This window comes from Erithacus rubecula (genome assembly GCF_903797595.1).
Source record: "Erithacus rubecula genome assembly, chromosome: 6".
Lineage (NCBI taxonomy): Eukaryota > Metazoa > Chordata > Aves > Passeriformes > Muscicapidae > Erithacus > Erithacus rubecula.
The window spans coordinates 41,105,311-41,125,358 of NC_136688.1; the positions used below are offsets into that span (position 1 = coordinate 41,105,311).

General features: G+C 34.6%; 1 protein-coding gene across 2 annotated transcripts in view; it reads right to left on the reverse strand.

Moving 5' to 3' along the window:
- CEP128 (centrosomal protein 128) overlaps nt 1-20,048 on the reverse strand; it is a 100,138-nt gene that overhangs the window by 74,581 nt on the left and 5,509 nt on the right. For both annotated transcript variants that reach the window (XR_013774555.1, XM_079308054.1), the window contains 6 exons: nt 19,435-19,556; nt 16,655-16,746; nt 15,870-15,942; nt 9,030-9,146; nt 1,887-1,973; nt 365-439 (listed from right to left, as the gene is read on the reverse strand). Coding sequence is in view for 1 of the 2 variants with exons in the window: in XM_079308054.1 (XP_079164180.1) it covers nt 365-439; nt 1,887-1,973; nt 9,030-9,146; nt 15,870-15,942; nt 16,655-16,746; nt 19,435-19,556 (566 nt within the window). In the remaining variant the exon portion in view is untranslated. The remainder of the gene's footprint in view (nt 1-364; nt 440-1,886; nt 1,974-9,029; nt 9,147-15,869; nt 15,943-16,654; nt 16,747-19,434; nt 19,557-20,048) is intronic.

A 20,048-nucleotide genomic window follows, 5' to 3' on the forward strand; every position in this document is an offset into this window, starting at 1 on the left:
TAATTGATTGATCTGATTTCACCAATTATAGCACATGCTCTGCAGAATAATGATAACTAATATAGAAGTTGTTCTAAAGCAAATTATGAAAGGAAATTTCACATAATGTATTTATGTACTAAAAACATACCATTACTATCCCTAATAAAATTAATACATATGAACATATAAAAGTTTGGAAAGCAGAAAAAGTAACAAGCTCAGTCTACATAATATACTCATTTAAACCTGTCTTTCTACACCTCATTTTTCCTTCATAAAATAATGTTAGCCAAGGATGAGATAGGAATATTAAACAAAAACACTCAGACACAACCCAATATGAAAACCTTAGCATTTTTACCACACTAAAGCATTTATTTACCTGATGCAAAAGAGCTTCTCTACTGTCTTCTGATTCACTCAACCTTTTCCGAGACTGCTCCAATTCCTGCTCAAGCTTTCATTTCAGGGGACGATGAAGAAAGAAAAGCAATGTAGGCATCATAATAAAAAAGTGTATTTTAACATTTAATTTTGACACAATTTATACATATAACCATCTACCTAAAATGTGGTATAGCACACATAGTATTTTTATTTGTCCCAAATTTTGAACTAAAATTACTTGAACTAAATCCCTGCAATTATTTAAATTACATAAAGAGAATTTTACTTACAGTCTATAATTTTTGAATAATATTTTGTATCACATAAAGATACAAAGTAATTTTATATTATCCAAAACAAAAAAATCACAAAAGCAAATCTTTACTGGGTTAAAAGTTTAAAGAATGGAAGATAAGTTTTAACAGAATTTCAAAAATGTTGTCCCTGGATTTGAAACATACTTTCAAACTCAAATTTAATAATGACTTAATATTTTAAGTCCCTTTCACAAATAGTTTATTCACAGCAGTGTTAAAGATGACACACATTGGTAGAACTGTTATATGGTAAAACATGTAGGATTTCTGTGTGGTGCTAGATGATGTATTTGAATTATCCTGGAAATAAGAGGTCTAACATACTGAGGTGTCCTGAATTTCATAAAACTGAAACTTTTCTTAAAAGCATTTAAAATATGTAATCAGAAATAGTCATCAAATTGATGACCATTAAAAATTAAAAAAAGAAACTAAAGCAAAAGCTACAAAATATTTTGTGACTTCTTCCATAAATAGTTCAAAGATCCACTTGGAAATAAATACAGGTTTTGACAGCAGAAATTGTTATTGTTGAGATAGCAATCTCAAGGAGGATGTTGAGAGCCTGGCAAATAGGCAAAGTAAACAGATCTAACATTAAGGGAATGAAGAGAACAACATAACATAAAACACTACATAAAGGCTTAGTATAAAGGGGTATAACTTTGAAAGATGCTAAACTTGATGCAAGTGGAAAAAAAAAGTGTAATACAGCCCTAGTATCCTACTAGAATAGAAATACAAGAAAATTCGTTTTGTATGAAAAGAGAGTGAAATATGGCAACAGTACAATAAGAGTAATTACTAATAACTATGCTGCAAAATAACCAGCATGAGTTAGTTGCAGGGATGAAGAAAAGCTGCTTTGAGCTGCTGGTACAGCAGACCACATATAAATTCAGAGATAAAACAGAGAAAGAAATCAAGGATAATGCCCAAGTTATAAATTTGTCTGCCTGGCAGGATGGAAGAGTCATTAGAAGTAACATACGATAACTGAAGAGCTTTGAAGAGAGACAAGCTGAGCATAGCTATATTCACAGTGCCTCTGATGCAGAAAAAAATCCCACAACTTGTATACTTAAAGTGTAAAGAAAATTTTGTTCGGCTGGTTTCTCAGAAAAAAAAAGCATATACTGTAACAGATGACACTATACACTCATTTAAAACCAAACAAAATGGATAAAAATTAAGGCTTACCTGGTGCTTTTTGCTTTCATATTTCACAAGTTTGTTTCTCATGAGTTCTTCTGTTTCATCTGCTTTAGCATCTTGCTTCTTTAAAACCTTTAGAGGAAAAATATATATTGTAAACTTCTTCACAAAATTTACAGAAGCCATCATTCCAAGGCTGTTAAAATTAAAGAATTTGCTGATACATTTAACAAAGAAGATCCAGACAAATGCTTTCTGTCTGCATCTAATATTTCCATGTAGAGCCAATGTATATTGTTATGAAAAGACAAATATAAGTTCATGTATACATAAACACACCCATGCAGAGAACAGGGACAAACACAAAGTGTAAAGCAGCACTAACATCCTTCCGATGTATAGAGTTCCAGACACACAAGTTGACCCCAAACACCTTTAGATTAAGGTCTAAAAGGCTCAAGAGATCCCCTACAGATAGCTGTGTGCACATCAGAGAAAAAGAATATATTCTCTAACATAAAGTGCGCATGCTATGAAATACATTGCACTGTAATTAAGAAAACACTACCATAAGATTGTGTTAGAAGTCAAAAGAAAAAAAGAAAAAAGGTTATTTCTTCTGAAATCTGGAATGATGTTTAGAACTGCAGAACTACAACTGAAATGTTCCTGATCAAAAGTTACCAACATTGATGTGCCCTTCCTTGACAACAATCACAAAAAATAAATCTATGGGACTTTTCTCATTCTCTCTGACTGAGGTATCTAAAACCACGTGTGCACACTTTCTAAACCATCTTATAAAAATTAAAGGGCATTAAATATCAGTTTCAAAATTTTGTCCCTCTGCAAACCAATACCATATTTAAAACACAGGTAATCCCTGACAAAGGAAGTACTAGACATGACAGATATTAATAACATGCAATACTTGCAACATAAACCCAGGGTTGGATATCTCAAGCCATAGCAAAATCATTAGCTCATTTTAAATCACTTAGAAACATCAGCTGAATATCAGTAGCCATATACTGATAATCTGCCATGAATTTCTGTAACTGTTAATAAATCACAGTTTTTATCTGCGCAACATGACCATGCATTTTTCAAACTAGTCACTAATTAATTAATTTGGTACCTTAGCACAAACCTTTTACTTTCATCCCATATCTTGAAGCACAAGTACATTTATTCCTTCCATAATTACTTGCTAAAACAACAACAGAACAACAAAACCACATAGCCTTTCCAGAAAGAAATGTCTTTTTGCCAGTCTGTCGCTCCCAAGCAGTATTTACATTTTACATTTTAAAGGACTATCTCCTTTAACAAATACCCCTGAAATTTCTCCATATAAATTGTGCATTTCATCCAGTTTTTGAACATTTTCTCTTCACTGTACACTGGAGAGCAATTTCAGCATATGAAAACAGAATACAAGATATTAATCAACTTCAGTGAAGCCAAGCATTCACTTTTAGAAGTTTGGCTTTAAAAGCAGCCTTCTGGAGAAAATAAATGGCTTTATATGCTTACCTCACTCTTATAACCTCACCTCAGTAAATATAGGGCTTTCAGTATAGTTTGGATTATCCTTCTGCCTGAACAGTTTACACTAGAATCTGAGGCTGTGGAAGACATTAATCATAACTATGCCACTGAAAATATTATGCCACAAAGAGTTATACTTTTAGTCATACTGATCCCTAATCAGATAACAGAAGACTGTAACACATTTAAGGTATTTTCCTAAGTATTCAGTAGAGATTTAAATCTATCATTCCAGCCAACTATAAAACCCAACACTGCACACATTTTACTCAAAAAGACTCTTGGGAGAAGCCACAAAAAGCAACATGAACAAAAGTCTTAGGTCATCTCTTCAGCTAATGCTGTTTTTGCATTACCCAAGTTGATTGGGTTTTCGTTTTCGTTTGCATTTTTTTCTTTATGTATTTCTAATGGCCAGAAGTATCAGTTCAGAACAGCCTATTTGGAATATATAATGTATATTAACAGCAAGCAACCATCAGTTTTACTAGTAAAATTAGAAGTTTTGTTATAGACAGTCAACTTTAGGTCAACTTTATTTTTGGCACTAAATTAATTATTAACATAGTAAAAACATGCATGTTTTCATGTGCAGATATGGCTAGTGGTGTCGGAAACATAAAGAAAATATTACAGCTGAGCTGGATTCAGGAATACTAGTAAAACTTTCAAAGATTATTTCTGCTGAAAGCAAAAAAATAACTCTGCATCAGTAGCATATCCTAATCCCCAGAAATAAAAATGGAAATAAATATGCCATTTCAACTTCACTGACTGATATTCAGGCTATTAAAGTGGAAAAATTTCAAATAAAAAATGCATTCTTTACTATAACTGTTACTAAATATAACCTTCAGTATTATTTTCTGCATATTGTAAAAACAGCCCATAGTAATTTCATTTTAAAGAAATAAACAACATTTATAAATATACTGCAAAAAAAAGAAGTAATATTACAGTAAATGAAACATATTATATGTGCATCACTTGGACTGTGAAACGTGCATTGTGCCAATAGGTGCTAGGTAAGTAGTTAATCAAAATGTCATAAGGAAATGGAAACATCTGGTCATCCACAGCCAGACAAATGTCAACTGTTACAGACAATTCAGAAATTGTACAGGTAAAAGTTAGTTCTGTGTTTTGCCTCCTTCCTGTACTCCTTTTTAAATAATTCCCTCTTGCTGTTTTGTGCCACACTTGTTTTTCCTCCACTAAGGATCACTATATAAGCTTTCTCTTGGGAGGGGTAAAAGGAAAAAAAAAAAAATCAAACAAAACAAAGATACAACTGATTCTTTGATTTTTTCTTTGATTTACAACTTTGATTTCAGTTGCTGTCCCCAAAGAAGGGGCTGAGGAAGTCAAATGTCAAAAATGGGAACTAGGAAAAGTATGTTAAGGACAACAGTCCAAGCACACACTCCTCTCTGACTGGCTCCCAAACAGCAGGCAGACACTGCCCAGAGAAGCTGGAGCACCAAAGAATGGGAACAGGCCTATAGGCAACAGGCTTCTACCAAGATCTTTCTCTGAAAGCATTAGTGGTCAGGCTGTTCCAGAAGAGACTGACGAGAAGGTTGATGGGACCTTGGAGGGAGCAGTTATATAGGAGGGCACAAGGAGACAGAGAACTTCCACATACACGGGTCTTCACAGGACGGCTTTGGGAAGGACCAGCTACATGTTCCACTGCCTGCTCAGATGGTCAGGCTAGATGAACTTTTGATTTGAGCAAGGAGAGCAATTTTTACAGATCTTTATAAAGAGTTCATTAGCATAAGACAGCATTAGAATACAAATGTAATATATACCCTAAATGAGCATACCTCATCCATATACAGAGTTAACTACTGAACTTCAAAATCATAACCTAATGCTTCACAGATCAATTTCTCTTATACATGAGGAAAACTATGGAGATGATTCAAAACAACTCAAGTCCTTAACCTTTCCAATTTATGATAATCTTTCAAGAGCAAACCATAACTTTTACAGCAACTTAAGCCTACTCACTTTTCTTATGGTTTGGGTTTTGTTCGGATTTGCTGTGTTGGTTTTTTTTTTTTTAAACCAAACCAGATTTTTTTGAAAGCTGTGTACAGACCACAGACTGAAATTTGTTCTTTCAAAGTGAGACTGATCAGGGAGTTTTTTGTATTATCACCAATATACAAGAAGAATAGCCTCATGCTATAGTTAAAAGTAAGGCAAAAACATACCACATCCTAATCCTAATAAACATACTTTCCCTAACTTGCTACATTAGTGACTAGCATGGCTCCAAGTATGCTACCTAAGCATACCAGCCAGGCAGTTAAAGAGAGACTACCTAGCTATTTCAGTGACAGATATGTATGAGACTTGCTCATGTTCCAAGCAAGAGTCAGATTCAAACTACAATCAAAACAAAAACCATTGGCCACAGGTGGCATAGCACAGAGCCAAAGAGCAAGTATCAACAATGCACTCAGATCAAGGTTATGTTTGTCCAAAAAGATCAGTGATAAAGATATGCAAAAACCAATGTTCAATAACACTTTTGACCATCATTTACCCCACTCTCTGTCCACCAGTTTCTTGCAGTCCACAGTATTTGTAGTAGGAGGCAAACAGTTCATGGTATTTGTAGTGGAAGGCAAACAGAATGTAAGTATACAGTTGCACAAGGAGAAAGTTAAAAAACACTTCCTGGCCTACCCAAGTTGCTAGCTTGAGACACAACTGCAGTCACTGCCTTACCACAGTCAGTGGACTCAAAATGTTCAAAAAAAATTATTCTGTTCACCTAAAGTATGCCAAGCATGAACACATGGACACATTTCACCAAAACCCAGAAGCCAAGCACAGAATTCTGTAAATCCATCCAGGACACCAAACACACAGTAAAGAATACAAAGAAAATATTTTTAGGAATGATACTTGATCTTGTTCTAGAAAACAGATGTATAAGAGTAAACAAAAAGTAAGAGGTGGTGGTATCTTTATATTCAAAGAAAAAGAAGCACTGAGGAATCTCAAAATAGTTTTCATTTACACAACTAATACTGTTGTTGAAGCAATTCATGTATACATGTTAGTGTCCCTGGCAAGGAAAGAATATTTGTTCTTTTTTCTAATCAGAAACATGTTTATATCAGGAATAGAGAAAAAATTAAGATCTATAATTGGCATGAATTTGTTTGTTAATTGTTAGTTTCTAATTTGCTGTTTAAGTGTACCGATACACACTAAGATAAAAGATACAAAAAAATGTACAGAAAATAGTTTTTATACAACTACACACAGCATAGATAGGCTAAAGATTCAAAATAAAAATGCAAATTTAAAACTTAAAAATACAAAACTGTATATGTCACGTTTCCTTAATGGTCTGTATATACCTAGATATCTTCTTGGTTCATAATCAGTGTATGATTAGAGTAGTACTACAATACAAATAAGAAGTTTGAACATTATACAAAAAAATAGAGAAAGAAAAGACAGACAAGAGAAAGGCCAAAATAAATGCATCATCATGTTCTGTTAGATCCTGAAAATACATCATTTAAAAATTGCAGTTTAGGAAGGTGATTCTCTTAAGACAGTAAAACACTGACAAGTAGTGGTCAGTTACAGGCACTGCACTTTACTGAAAAAATAATAGCATTTAATCCTCACAAACTTCACGATTTTTTAATTAGAGCAACTACTGATCACATGCAAAATTCAAACCAAATAAAATTTGACATGTGCAACAAGAAAAATAATGAAAAAATTGAATCATTAAACAGCCACAAATGCTTTAAATAATATTTCTCTGTAAATCATTCAGGCCATATTAAATGACAGGATTTCAAAACTCAGTCCAAACACTACACTCCTTTCCAGTAATGTTACTTGGGAAGCATCTTGGAGAAAAAAATTAAAAAATAATTAGACTTCAATAGAACATTATGTCTGTGCAATGACTACTGGAAGACTAAGGCCACTGTCTGAGTTAAGAGTCCATCTAACTCACAATTCGAATTACAAAGGACAAGAAACAGAATAACAAATTAATAAGCTCAAAATTATGCTGAAACATGTTACCTTCAAATAGCAATTGTAGCAAAATATTTATTTACTTTATTCTCACTAGGCTATGCAAAAGTACGGAAGCCAATTCAAGTACATTCTTTCTAAAATACAGCAACTTAAACTGTAGTTTAGAAAGGGGCTCCTCAGGAAAAATAAAGTAGAATTTACAGAAGAAAGGATTTAACCATCTTAATTCACAGTTGGACATCTTGGGGGAATAGAAGGTCTAAGATGTACTTGCTATTTCATATTCTTTTTGCATGAAATTCAAAAGATGAGCAACCAAGAATAAAGGTACCCAGCCTGAAGGCTCACAATCACATAACTATGATCATTCATATCATCTATGAAAGATCATATGAAAATTCTTTGAGATGCATTTGAACTCATTCACTTGAATTTAAGTTTTCTTTCTAAGGAAACTACGGTAGTGTCAATGTATCTTTAGAGATAACAAGCCATCATCCTTTTAAAAGGACAAAATAAGATTGTTCCATTCTGCAGATAACATTATCAAACCACACCAATACACTGGGTTAGGCATCCCTTGCCCAGTCTGAAGGCACATCAGAAGAATCCAGAAGTGGACATAGGCATATTAAAGAGCAATGAAAACTGAAATTCAGCACTCCAGCTCCTTTCACCCACTAGGGCACTAACTGGGGAAAAATTGAAATAGTAAGTCTTTCTGAAATATTGGCAGAAGGATTCCAAGCCATATCAAAAAAAGCATCTCATCTTCTAAAATATGACATCTTTGACCATTTTCTTTACATGAAATACATAGCATCATGAGCAAAGTTCCTCACTATCACCACAGAGCATAATGCCTCCCAAAAAGCTATGCTGCAAACACAAAGAGAAACCCAAGGAATTGCATATTTCTTCTCAATTATAGTATCCTGTTGCACAGAGATAACACTACAAGTCATATTTTAAGTGGAGTCAAATAAAGTGTCACACCATGTTAAGACACAAATTTTCTAAACAGGAGTAAAATCAAAAAGAAATAAGTATTTTTCATATGTTTTCTAAAACAAGAAGAAAAAAACCTCATAGCTGTCTCAAATTTTAATTTATATTCTAAACATTTCTATTTGTTTCCTAAACAATATTTTATATTTTATCACCTATTGTTGAATAAAACTGAAATGCAATGAAAATTGTCTGGCCACTACCGTGCTTTTGATTGCTTGTTGAAATAAATTATTGCATTTATATAAATTAATTTGCATGAGCAAGCAAAGGTTACCTTTCAGAAGATAAAATGTTTTAATTGAAAAAACCCAGCTAATGACTTGCTTTTGTTTGCTTAGGTTTTCAGGAAGGGCATATAGGGTAGGTACTCAGAAGATTTGTGGCAGTTACCAAAAAGGTCTAAATATAGTCAAGAACATATAATGAAGGACTGAGATCATGCTTGGTATCATCTGGTCATCAGAATAACATGAGCTGAATTGAGAGTTAAAAAATGTGCCAAAGATATGAGCACCTTTGCCAGTTTGACAGGTACAGGCTCAGAAATGCAACACATTCCTAACTAAATCCTAAATACAAGGGAAGCTTTTGCTTGCATACCTCCTGTAATTGAAGAGACACGTGTCCCAGCTGCTCCTGGCGCCTTTCTACGAGCTGTCGTTCAGCACGCATTTCTTCTTCTATCTCCTGGAGTCTTCTCTCCACCCGTTCTGATACCTTCAAAAGGAAAAAAACCCATGGTAGGAAATTAGTGTGCCTTTTAATACATGTGAAAATATCAATGGCAAAAACGTAAACAGAATATAGGGCAAAAAGAAGGGAACATCATTTGTATTTCATTAAAGCAGACTTAGAATGGTAGAGAAAATAACTAGTTATAGCAGTGAGTACTCTAGAAGTACTCCAGCAGGGAACCAAACTGTCATCTTGCTGGCAGTATTCTCCTGTGCATATTTTTCTCTATAGTGGTGGTTCTACTCAAGCTTTAAATATCTCACTATCAAGGTTAGAGCAGCCTAATGTGAAATTGCAATACAAAAGTCTTAGCTTCTCTGTCACAAGCCTGATTAACCTCTGAAGGGACATTTCTTTCATATCTCTAGCCTGCAAAATAGACCAATGTTTGCCTCTTTCATGATGCAAAATCTGTGAGTAAGAAGTAGTAAATAAGAACTAAGTCCAGGAGAATACCTGTAACAATAAAAAATAATTACAACACTTAAAACCTTTTTTCCAATATTTTGTGAATCTGTGTACAAACTAATACAAACAACAACAGCTGTTTATTAAATAAACTTGAATTATGAACATAAAACTCAATCAGACTAGAATACCAGAATTACTTCACTTTTGCAATTCAAGCTGCTAGCAGATAGCACCCTCTTGAGGCAGCAAATTAAATTTATTTTGCTAAAAATTAGCAAGAAAAATATTTACGTATCATTTCCTCCCTACCTTAAAATTAATTACCAAATAACATTTAGATAAAAAGAGAAAGATGGAGATAAAAAGAGATAAAAAATAAAACACAATTCATTAATGCATGTGGAGGTGAATAAGTTCTCATATTTCTCTGTTAAGCACATCTCTATTAACACGAGGCATACGCATGGACAGAAAATTTTACCATGAGCAACACAACTTATGTAGGTAGCAACAGAAACACAATTAAGGGTACACTTATGTTCTGGGCTTCACAAGGCTTAATGAACAAAACATTCTTTTTACTTACAACAGAACACATGTCTCAGAAAACACTTCTTGTTTGTGCCGCCAGACGAACGGCCAACTTACAGTCTGGAATATTGTATTTTTTCCTAAAACCATCAGGAGATACCTGGTACTGCATCAAACCACAAACTCTCATGAAGTTATGAAAGCTCTGCAGCCATAATCCAGAATAATTACTTACTAAAAACCAATGTATAAAGGCCACATCATGATGTTTGTTTTGACAAGTACTGCTTAGCATTACTTATTGGAATTCATAAAATACTCCAGCTAACAGAAATAATGATGCTATGTTGCAGGAACAGAAAATAACACTGTCATTAAACTTGTTATATCTTTGCTGAAAGCCAGGAAATAAGCTGTCATCCTTTTCCCCACACATATCTAACATAAAGAAATGAAACAGTAATGTTTCAATATTTTTTTAAAAGTTTTGACTATGTCAAAAGACAAAAGTTTTCTCAGCTCTCTCATGTACCTTTTTCAATGAAGCACTTTAAGAGCACTAAAGCTATTAAGAAAGAAAACATAGATTTTTGACTTGACAGAAGATTCAAAAGTAACATCATCCCCAAAGATGATATTCCAAAGGACAGTTCAATAATTTCTACACTGTCATGGGTCTAGCATACACAACAGATAACAAGACATGAGGCAGCACTAGACAGACTTTAGATTCCTGCAAAGTTCAGATTTCATTACAAATTACCACTAACTCAGAACAAAAAAGTAACTTTATGAAGTGATTTGCTTGCCTCTGACTCCCTTCAGCTCACTCCAGAATACAGTTTTTGTATTATTTGTAACAAGGTACTAAAAAAGATGGATAATATATCATATTTGTCATGGAAATTTCAGTTACAGAAATAATCCTCTTTAACACACAAACAAAAACCTCCCACAACCAACACAAACCACCAAACATTTTGATGCTATTTATAACTCCTATTTGTTTCCCATACTTTGTACATTGCTATGGTATTTAACACCTTGCCACTTCAGCAAGGCTTTAATCTCCCACAAGAATTATGTTCCTTGTTTCTGAAGCCTCTCTGATCTTCCTCAGATTGTCACACAGTCTTGTGGAATACAACAGTAGGGATTAAAAAAAAAATAGAAATGCTTAAGTGTTAATTTATTAATTAGCACATGCAGAGTAAACTTAAAATCATACTTGTCTTCCTATGTCCCAAATGACCCTGACTCAGGACAATATTTCTCCCATGAAAGTATGTATCTTGACCTCTGAATGTTATCAAAAATCTTCGTGTAGACAAGTGTTCACCAAAGGATAGTACAAAGAATATAGAGGCTCCACACAATGACATGAAATACTAGCACTAAATTACTGCATTCAGGACATATTAAAATCTGATTTCAAGCAGGCATTTTAGCAACACAGACTATCTGAATTATAATGATGACACTAGACCTGTATCTCCACATACAGCTTTCAGGTAGCAGCAAAATCTATGAAAACAGAATAAGTTATTCTCCCCTCTCCGGCAATTAAACACAAAAAACAGAATGTCCTTTTTAAAACTAGGGTGACATTTAAGTCCTGCAGCTAAATATAATCTTGTAGAATATGCTGGATGCTTACTGCACAAAAATCATCATCCTATTTATTGAATTTCTGCTCTTTTTTTTCAGCTTTCTGCTGCTATTTCCAGTGCAAAAGTCCTGCTAATAAAAATTTATTTCAACAGATTTTTGCTGCTGTTCTTGTTATGACCCATTTAATCACCAATGCATTCTTGAAACAGGAGTATTAAACAAATCACAAAAAGAGCAAACTTTTTTCAGAGATATAACTTTAAATATTGTAAAACTTTTCCCTCTTGACAAATTATAATATGTATTATACCTTTTACAAGTCACCTGTCAGTACCAAAAATCCTTACACCAGATCTTCTGAGGACAGCTCATTACCTAACAAAAATCCTGGCCCTCTGAGATATCATAACCACAGTAACACAGACCCATTCACTTGACACTGCTGTCTTTTTCCAGAAACAGTCTACCATCATTTTATAACAGCACCATCTCAATTAAGCTACTACAGAATTAAGCATCTACTTAATTTTAACTAGATGAAGCTGCTTTTCATGTACAAAGATCAGCATCTTGTGCTATTTGGGATGTGCTTCTATCCAAGCGATTGCAACAAAATATCCAAGAGGGCAATCTTATATAACCAAAAAGTGACAAAATATTCTTTCAATTGCTTATATGTCTGTCTAGCAAACAACCAAACCCTTTCCAAGAGCAAAGGAATCTCACAAAATGTCTAGCAAACAAAGAGATTTTAATATAGAGAGTTGTAGAACCAGAAAGGCTTTTCAGCAAAACTGCACATAGATTCTCAAGTACAAAGCCATGGAGAGTGCTTGACTTGAAACAAGTATCCAACTATACATGAGTCGCCACCTTCAATGTTATCTGTTTTTTATACTAGGGTGGAAAAGTTCACTTTACAGATAAAATATTGTGCTTTGATTGTGTTGTGTGAATGTTAAAGTATTCAAATTCGGCATCAAAAAGGCTCTAAGAATCATAAACTCTAACAAAAATAATTTCTGAACTAGTGATTCAGACCTTTATCATCACACATGTACATACAGGCAATTTTCAAACAGCCCCAAATATACCAAACTGCAATAATTTAGATATATGTCTCTAAAAAAATAAAGACCTAAGGACACTGAACTGAAAAGAATGTTTCTACCATGAGCTCATCCTGTGAGATTATCAAGATTTCAAGTTGACAATTTATTGCCAAGACTCATACAGCAGAATATAAATACAAGGATGGCAATTCTTGAGGTGATAAACACTCCCAAGTGAAGTCATAAAGGCACGAAGGACAAAAGTTCCTGCAAAACTTTGCATAAGGAAGTTTTGAGAAAAAAAGTATTTTGTCTTACCCATCTCACTTTCACCAATGCCAATCAATTCTGAATTAAGTCATCTCATTATAAGAATTCCTAGATGCATACACATACAAAGGATGTCAAATATCTACAATAACAGACCCTAGTTTCTGCACGCACTCCAATCTCATGCTTTGCTATGCATACCATGAGAATTATTTTTATTCTTAACATCCATACTAAATTCCTCTCTTTTGCATTTACCTCATCTCACTGATTCTGCCAGCCTCACCAGGTAACAGGAGATCACTAGGCTTTCAACAAGGCCAAAGGATCCATACCTAGGATCAGAGAGCACTGGTCAAGCAGCAGTGCACAATGTTGCTACCACTTGGCTTTTTAAGTGGTGGGGAATTGGCTGGACACAATAATGCATATGTCAGAATTTTTCAGCCCAAAAAGTAACACTCAGGAAGGCCTCTGAAGAAACTGAACAACCTCCCAAGTTAAAATTAGGGATGAAAAAGTAGCTAGACCTAAAAAACACACTAATAAACACCCTACAACAACTAACAAAAAAAACTAAGACAAAACACATTAACCTAAACACACATACACAAAAAAAAAGAAAAAAAAAAAAAAAAGACCAAAAAATCAGATCATAAAAAAGTGGCAGTTCCTCTCAATTTTTAATCTATTTGGAGAACCCCTTGCTATAAAACAATATTATAAACCTATGCAAACTGTAACAAACACTGGATAAATTCCAAAAAAGAAATCCACAGAGGGATTATTACTCAGTACAGAAAGTAGACAGATCACTTCCAGACCAAGAAGCTCCTAAATCCCAGGTGATTAGACTTCTATTGTACAGAATTGGCATTAGATGACTTTCTGATCTAATATTGTAGGCTAAACTTCCAATTTTTGGCCATTCATCATTCATCACCTTTTCTAATGACCCGTCTCTTCTGCAAACTGAACCCCAGCAATTCTTTTACCTTTTCAAGGAAGTCTTTGAATTAATGACCTTTTTTATTTTTCTCCTTTTTCTTTTTTTCCCCTCTCCTTTTTCCAGTCTTCCTTCCATTTGGCCAATGTTCTTCACAAAGTCACTAATCAGCAATGAGCGGAATATTCCAGGGGGATTCTTAGTATTCCTACACATAAAAATCATCTCATTGCAGCTCACTGCAGCATTTGTGTCTTCACTAAAAGAACATCAGTAAATGTCAATTTTCATAGCTTTACTGCATGATAATGTTCCCTCCCAACTAAGAGACTTACTCTTCTGATATTGCCTTTACCATTAACAAACTACAGAAGACTTCCTTGTTATACTTCACCTCTCTAATTTTTTGCTTCTCTTAGGTCACAAGTTGTAACCTTCAATTTCACATCTTGAAACCCTACTGCAGGAGGTCAAAGAGCTAGTTATTTCTTTCATTAATCAACAGATAGTAGATGCCTTCATTCCAGAGGATTGAGGATGGTTTGCTTCTCTCAGGCAAAGGCACTGAACAGTTGTGATGTAGCCAGATGTAGCAGCTATTTTCTTGAGAACCACCTTGGTTAAAACTCAGTTTGCTAATTTCCTGACTCATGAAAGAGAAAAAAAAAACCATAAGTATACTGAAAAGTCTGCTGTAAAAAAAACCACAGCATTTTGAAAGTATTTAGAGTTCTTTATCGGATAAACTTTCTTTATCCTACCAGACTACTAGGAAAAAACAAAATTAACATTCTAACTACGACAATCCCATCCTATTTTTCTACAAAGGCTGACAAAGCAAGTCTTCTTTCCCTGATGGACTCTATCATATCAAGAACATAACTGTTACTGATACTAAGTGTCTCTTGAATCACTATCCAACTTAATCTAGAGTCAAGAATTTACACAAGTACATTTATTAAGTCTGCTGGTACCAACAAGTGGTCCATGCCAACAAAACTGTTATTGGTGACAAACACATCGCTACAGCCCTTGACAGAGCATTTAGTAACAATTCATGCAATTTTTTTGAGAATCAGCTATGAGAAAATATGCACATAAACACTTGCTCTGAAAAGCCAGCTTTGCTGGCTAATATCACAGTAAATGCTTACATAAAGCACACATTCAAGTCCTGTGTGTCAAAAGCTACCTACAGGATTCTCATCTGCTAATTACTGGGGTGATTCTCAGCTTCTTTTGTTCCTACAGCAATACACTGTTTGACTTCCATCTCAACAGCAGATCTCTTTCAGATTTAAGTTAACATAGTCTGCAGTCAGTCTGCTTCCAGCAGACACAAGAGACAAAAAAGAAAAGACTGACATGGCTGTCCTGCCTCCCTCGTTACATTTTGTCACAAAGCCTTCAGAGAAGAGTGAAGCCCAAAGAGATTCCTTCCATTTCACTACACAGGTGATAAGGATTGAAAAGGTCAGGGAGGGAGGGACAGAGGGAGAAGAGACAATAGTATTTATCATCATAACATGGGAAAGCTTATATCTTCCCAAAAGTACCTTCAACAATTATAACAGCATTCAAACCAATGTTCAAAGTTAAATAGCAGCTTTCTCCAAGGCTGTGAATTTTGAAGCAGAAAAATTCACAATACACACACACACACCTGTAAAACACTTTAAAAAAGCACCTGAAATATAAAACTTGTCTTGCTGATTTCATTATTAAAGGGTAACATTTCAACAATCTATAGTAGCCCAAATAAGATAATGTTCAGATACACATATCAATATGTGATACCAATTAGCAACACACATTAAACTAGAAGCCCACATCCTGCTTAGAATGCTGGATATAAATAATTCCTTCTACGTTAGTCACACTCACCGTTTCTTGTCTTTGGGACTCAGTGACCTTTTCAGACAATTCTTCTAGAGTCTTTCTTAATTCAGCATCAGTCCTTCATAGAAAAATGTAAGTAAGACAATATTCTACAGTGCAAAGGAAAGTAACACCCATGATAATTTTAAGTAGCAACAACCCCCCAGAATTGTTTACTGCTTCAATTTATTCTACAGCCTCTTCATAAAAGATCATAGCCTATTCATAATAATTTATGGCATAATTAGAAACAAGCATCAAGTGGAAAATTAATGATAAAAAGCATTCCAATTCCTCAAGTAAAGAAACTGCATCTAAGTATCAGCTCAGTATCAGGCCAACAAGTACAAAATTATGGACACATCTACACATTGCTTCTGAACAGTAGTTTCCTACTAGGAATTAACAGTCTAATTCCTGTTATTGCTATTGAACAAAGCACCACATGTTGAGAAAGTACATACATTATGGCCTGCAGGAGAGCTTGCCCTGAAGGGATTCCAATAACAAGAACAAACTAGGAGCAAAGCTGTATGAAAGAAATTCCCTAGCCCTTGTCTTTTTGTGCATATATTTTTAAAAGCCCCATATATTATACAAATTGGAATTAGTAGGTGTCATTTAAATTTATAAATACTGCAGAAGATTACATAAAACAAGTAGTTCATATTCCTACTTTCATTTATATGTTGCACAATCCCTCATTCTCCCTGAAATTATTCTGAGAAATAGAAGAGTTTAAGAATTTTTTCCCAGACCGTTCTTCACATGGAGTTATATTCTGTTTATACCGATTTCTTCTCGAAAGCTCTCGACTGATGTCGTCTCCCAGGCGAAGCTGCTCACTGCTGAGATCTCGAAGAGACTGGTGGAAAGAATGCAGCTGTAAAGAAAAGTACACTAATTCAACCAAGGTTTAGGAACCCTTTCTTTCTGTGATATTCCAAAAATATATATCTACACATATACACACTTTTAAAAATAAAGCAGATAAAAATAACCTAAAAAATAATAAAATTCCATTAACTGTACTGGAGCCTGGATGAGGCTTGTACACTTATATTTCAATTCACCCTTCACAATACTTGTTCACTGTAGTTTAACTTTCAGCACTTTATTTGCTAAACCAAATGTCCTAACTATGGGGTTTTTTTCTGGGTTCATAGTTTAGACATGATACCACCTCGTTAACGTAACGCAAAGCAAATTAAAACAGCTGAACAAGTAACGTTCAAGAGAGACATATTTCATGTTAATAGATACTAGTATTGGTAAAATAAAGTTCTGCACAGCCATATATGCTACTATAAATAATTACATAGGAATTTGAAACAAAACAACTAGAACAGTACAATGTATTCAGGAACCACCAAGAATAGCTATTTTACCTTGCCCAAGACATTACATACTCTTCTTTCAGATCTTGGGAAAAAAAAAAAAAACAAACTAAAAACAAAAACACACATCTACTTTCCCCTGTAAAACTTTCCATTTTTCCCATTCAGCAGGCTTCCAATTTATCATCAAAGTTTTAGGGAGCAAATAAAAAAATGAACAGGTCATTCACTCCTCATGGGATAGAAAGTGACAGTTAATCCATTCTAATGCAATCTACTGCTGTCAACAATTCCACAGCCAGGATTATTGTTATGAAAAACCCTAACTTATAATATTCCTTTGTTCTGTGCCCTAGATTTAAACCTGGATCTTCCACAACCTAGCTGACTGCCCTCAACATTCAGACACAGGCACCATTACCTCCCCTGTGTGATTAAACAAGAACTTCAACCTGACCTGAGAGACTTTGAAATAACACAGTATTTTCAAAATGTATGTGCTAAGAAGCAGAGGGACTTAAATGTGTTAAAAGACAATTTGGCTGAAAAATTACTTCAGCAGGAAAAGGTCCAAATGGGGATAAAGAGACAGTGGTTACAGAAAAAAAAAAAAAAAAAAGCCACAAGTTTAGTGAAGCAGTACTGCTTTGTCTCTGGTCTAATTTCTACCTATAATCATGATCAAAGGCTACTAGTAGTTCATCATTTCTCAAAGCACTATACTCTTCTTACAAAATAGTTAATGAAAAGAAAAGAGCCATATTCAGTCACTGAAAAGGAAGAATAAGAAATAAACCAGCAGTCATCATCAAAACTGGAGGAAAAAAAAAAGCTATTTGCCTACATAGTTACTTAATATGAAGAACTTTGCATGCATTGCCTGAACTCCATTGCATAAAATGTCTCATATATTTATAGAATATCTAGAAATAATTTAAAATATTCCTAAGGATTCTGGATGGTTGGGAGGAAAGATTTCCATATAATATTATTTCCTTCCAAGGAATTATTTCCCTTACCTTGGGGATGGAGGGAATGGGGGGAGAACTAGATTGAAAAGACAACAAAACAGAGTTAAATAAAAATTTAGAATTTCTATAGCTTCCCAAAAAGTCAAATGAGAAAACTTGTCTAGTTAAGTTCAAAATTACATGGAAGCTGAGACTGACTTAATAAAGTCGATATGAAAACCTTACAATCAGTTTCTTTAATATTAATCTACACATTCACTCAAGCAAGTCTAACCACCCTGTCTGAAAAAGCAAAAATATGTAGTGAAATGTCTCTACCTGTAGGACAACAGAAACACTGTAATCTTATCCATTAAGGTAATTAATTTTTTTTTCTGAAGTCTGCAAGATACAAATTAAGGGATATGAAAATCACCTGTGGCACAAACATCCTGTCCACCTCCCATCATCTGCCTGAAATAAAGGCTCAAATTATTCCACCCACAGGTCAGACCGAGAACTAAGATGAAGAACTGTCTGGTTCAAAATCAATCCAAGCTACACTGAAGTAAAAGCAAAAGCACTATAACCCTACACCACTAACTAAAGCAGAATAATCCTCTTCACAGCCTCACTGAACTTCAGCATCCATGTTAATTGGCAGGAAGAGACCTCTGGAGATCTTGCCATCTAAGCCCTCTGCCAAGGCAGGGTCACCTAGAACAGATGACACACGAACTTGTCCAGGTGCTGAATGTCTCCAGACAGGGAGACTCCACAACCTCCCTGGGCAGCCTGTGCCAGTGCTCTGCCACACTCATTGTAAACTTCTTTCACTGAGGTGGAATTTATGGTGTTTTAGTTCATGGCCATTGCTCCCTGTCCTGTCACTGGGCACCACTGAACAGTCTGGCACCATTCTCTTGACACTCATGTTAGAGATACTAATATGCATTACTGAGATGCCCTCTCAGTCTTCTCCAGACTAAACAGGCTATTCAGAGATAATTTTTCTTTGTCATTAGACAGCCTAAAAGTTAGGGAGATTATTTTCATATTTTACTTTTTATATCACTACCATCTGCATCTTTTTCTCTATAATGAAACCTCATAGATACCAAAGGTGACTGCCCAAACAAAAAAGCAGATAATATTGAAAGGGCAAATCATAGCTGAAACATTCTTAGCTGAATCTTCAGAATCACCTCATTTAAAGTAAAAGCAAAGAGTCTGGTGTCCACTTATTGCCTACTTGGCCCAGCAACTCCCATTAGTGCTCTGTACCTGGTCCACATTATCTGCCTCATGGACAAATCGAACACTTGCAGATCGAGACCTTCGATGTTTATTGCCCCGCGAGTCTCCATAATCCCTGAGAGGAGAAGTGGGCAGGAACTGGCGGTTGCCTGTAGGAGATATAAAAAAAAGGTAGGAAGACAAACTTTTGTAAGGGAAACTTTTCATTTTGCTTCAAGAGAAATGCATATTTCATCTTGACAATATCCTTCTAGGTCACATTGCAGACAAAACAACTATTGAATTGCATAATATGCATATGACTCTTTCAGCTCTTCTCAGGATTCTTCTTCAATTTAAACATTTCTTATCCATGACATACAAATATTCCATAAAGAAGAATTGTTTCTCCAAGGAGTAGTTTTTCCTCAAATTTTATTTGCCCAACCACTTTTTCTTTCACATTAATCTATCACAGATCCAAACTATAATATTTCACAGCTTTTACATAGGAATGAAATTTTTAGAGCTTTCTACTAAAATACATAAAATACTACCTCTCGAAGGAATACTTCTCCCAAACATACCTTTTCCCAAAACATAATGAATTTTCTGAGACATAAGGAAAAACAACCTACTCATTTGTCAGTCATAAATAATTT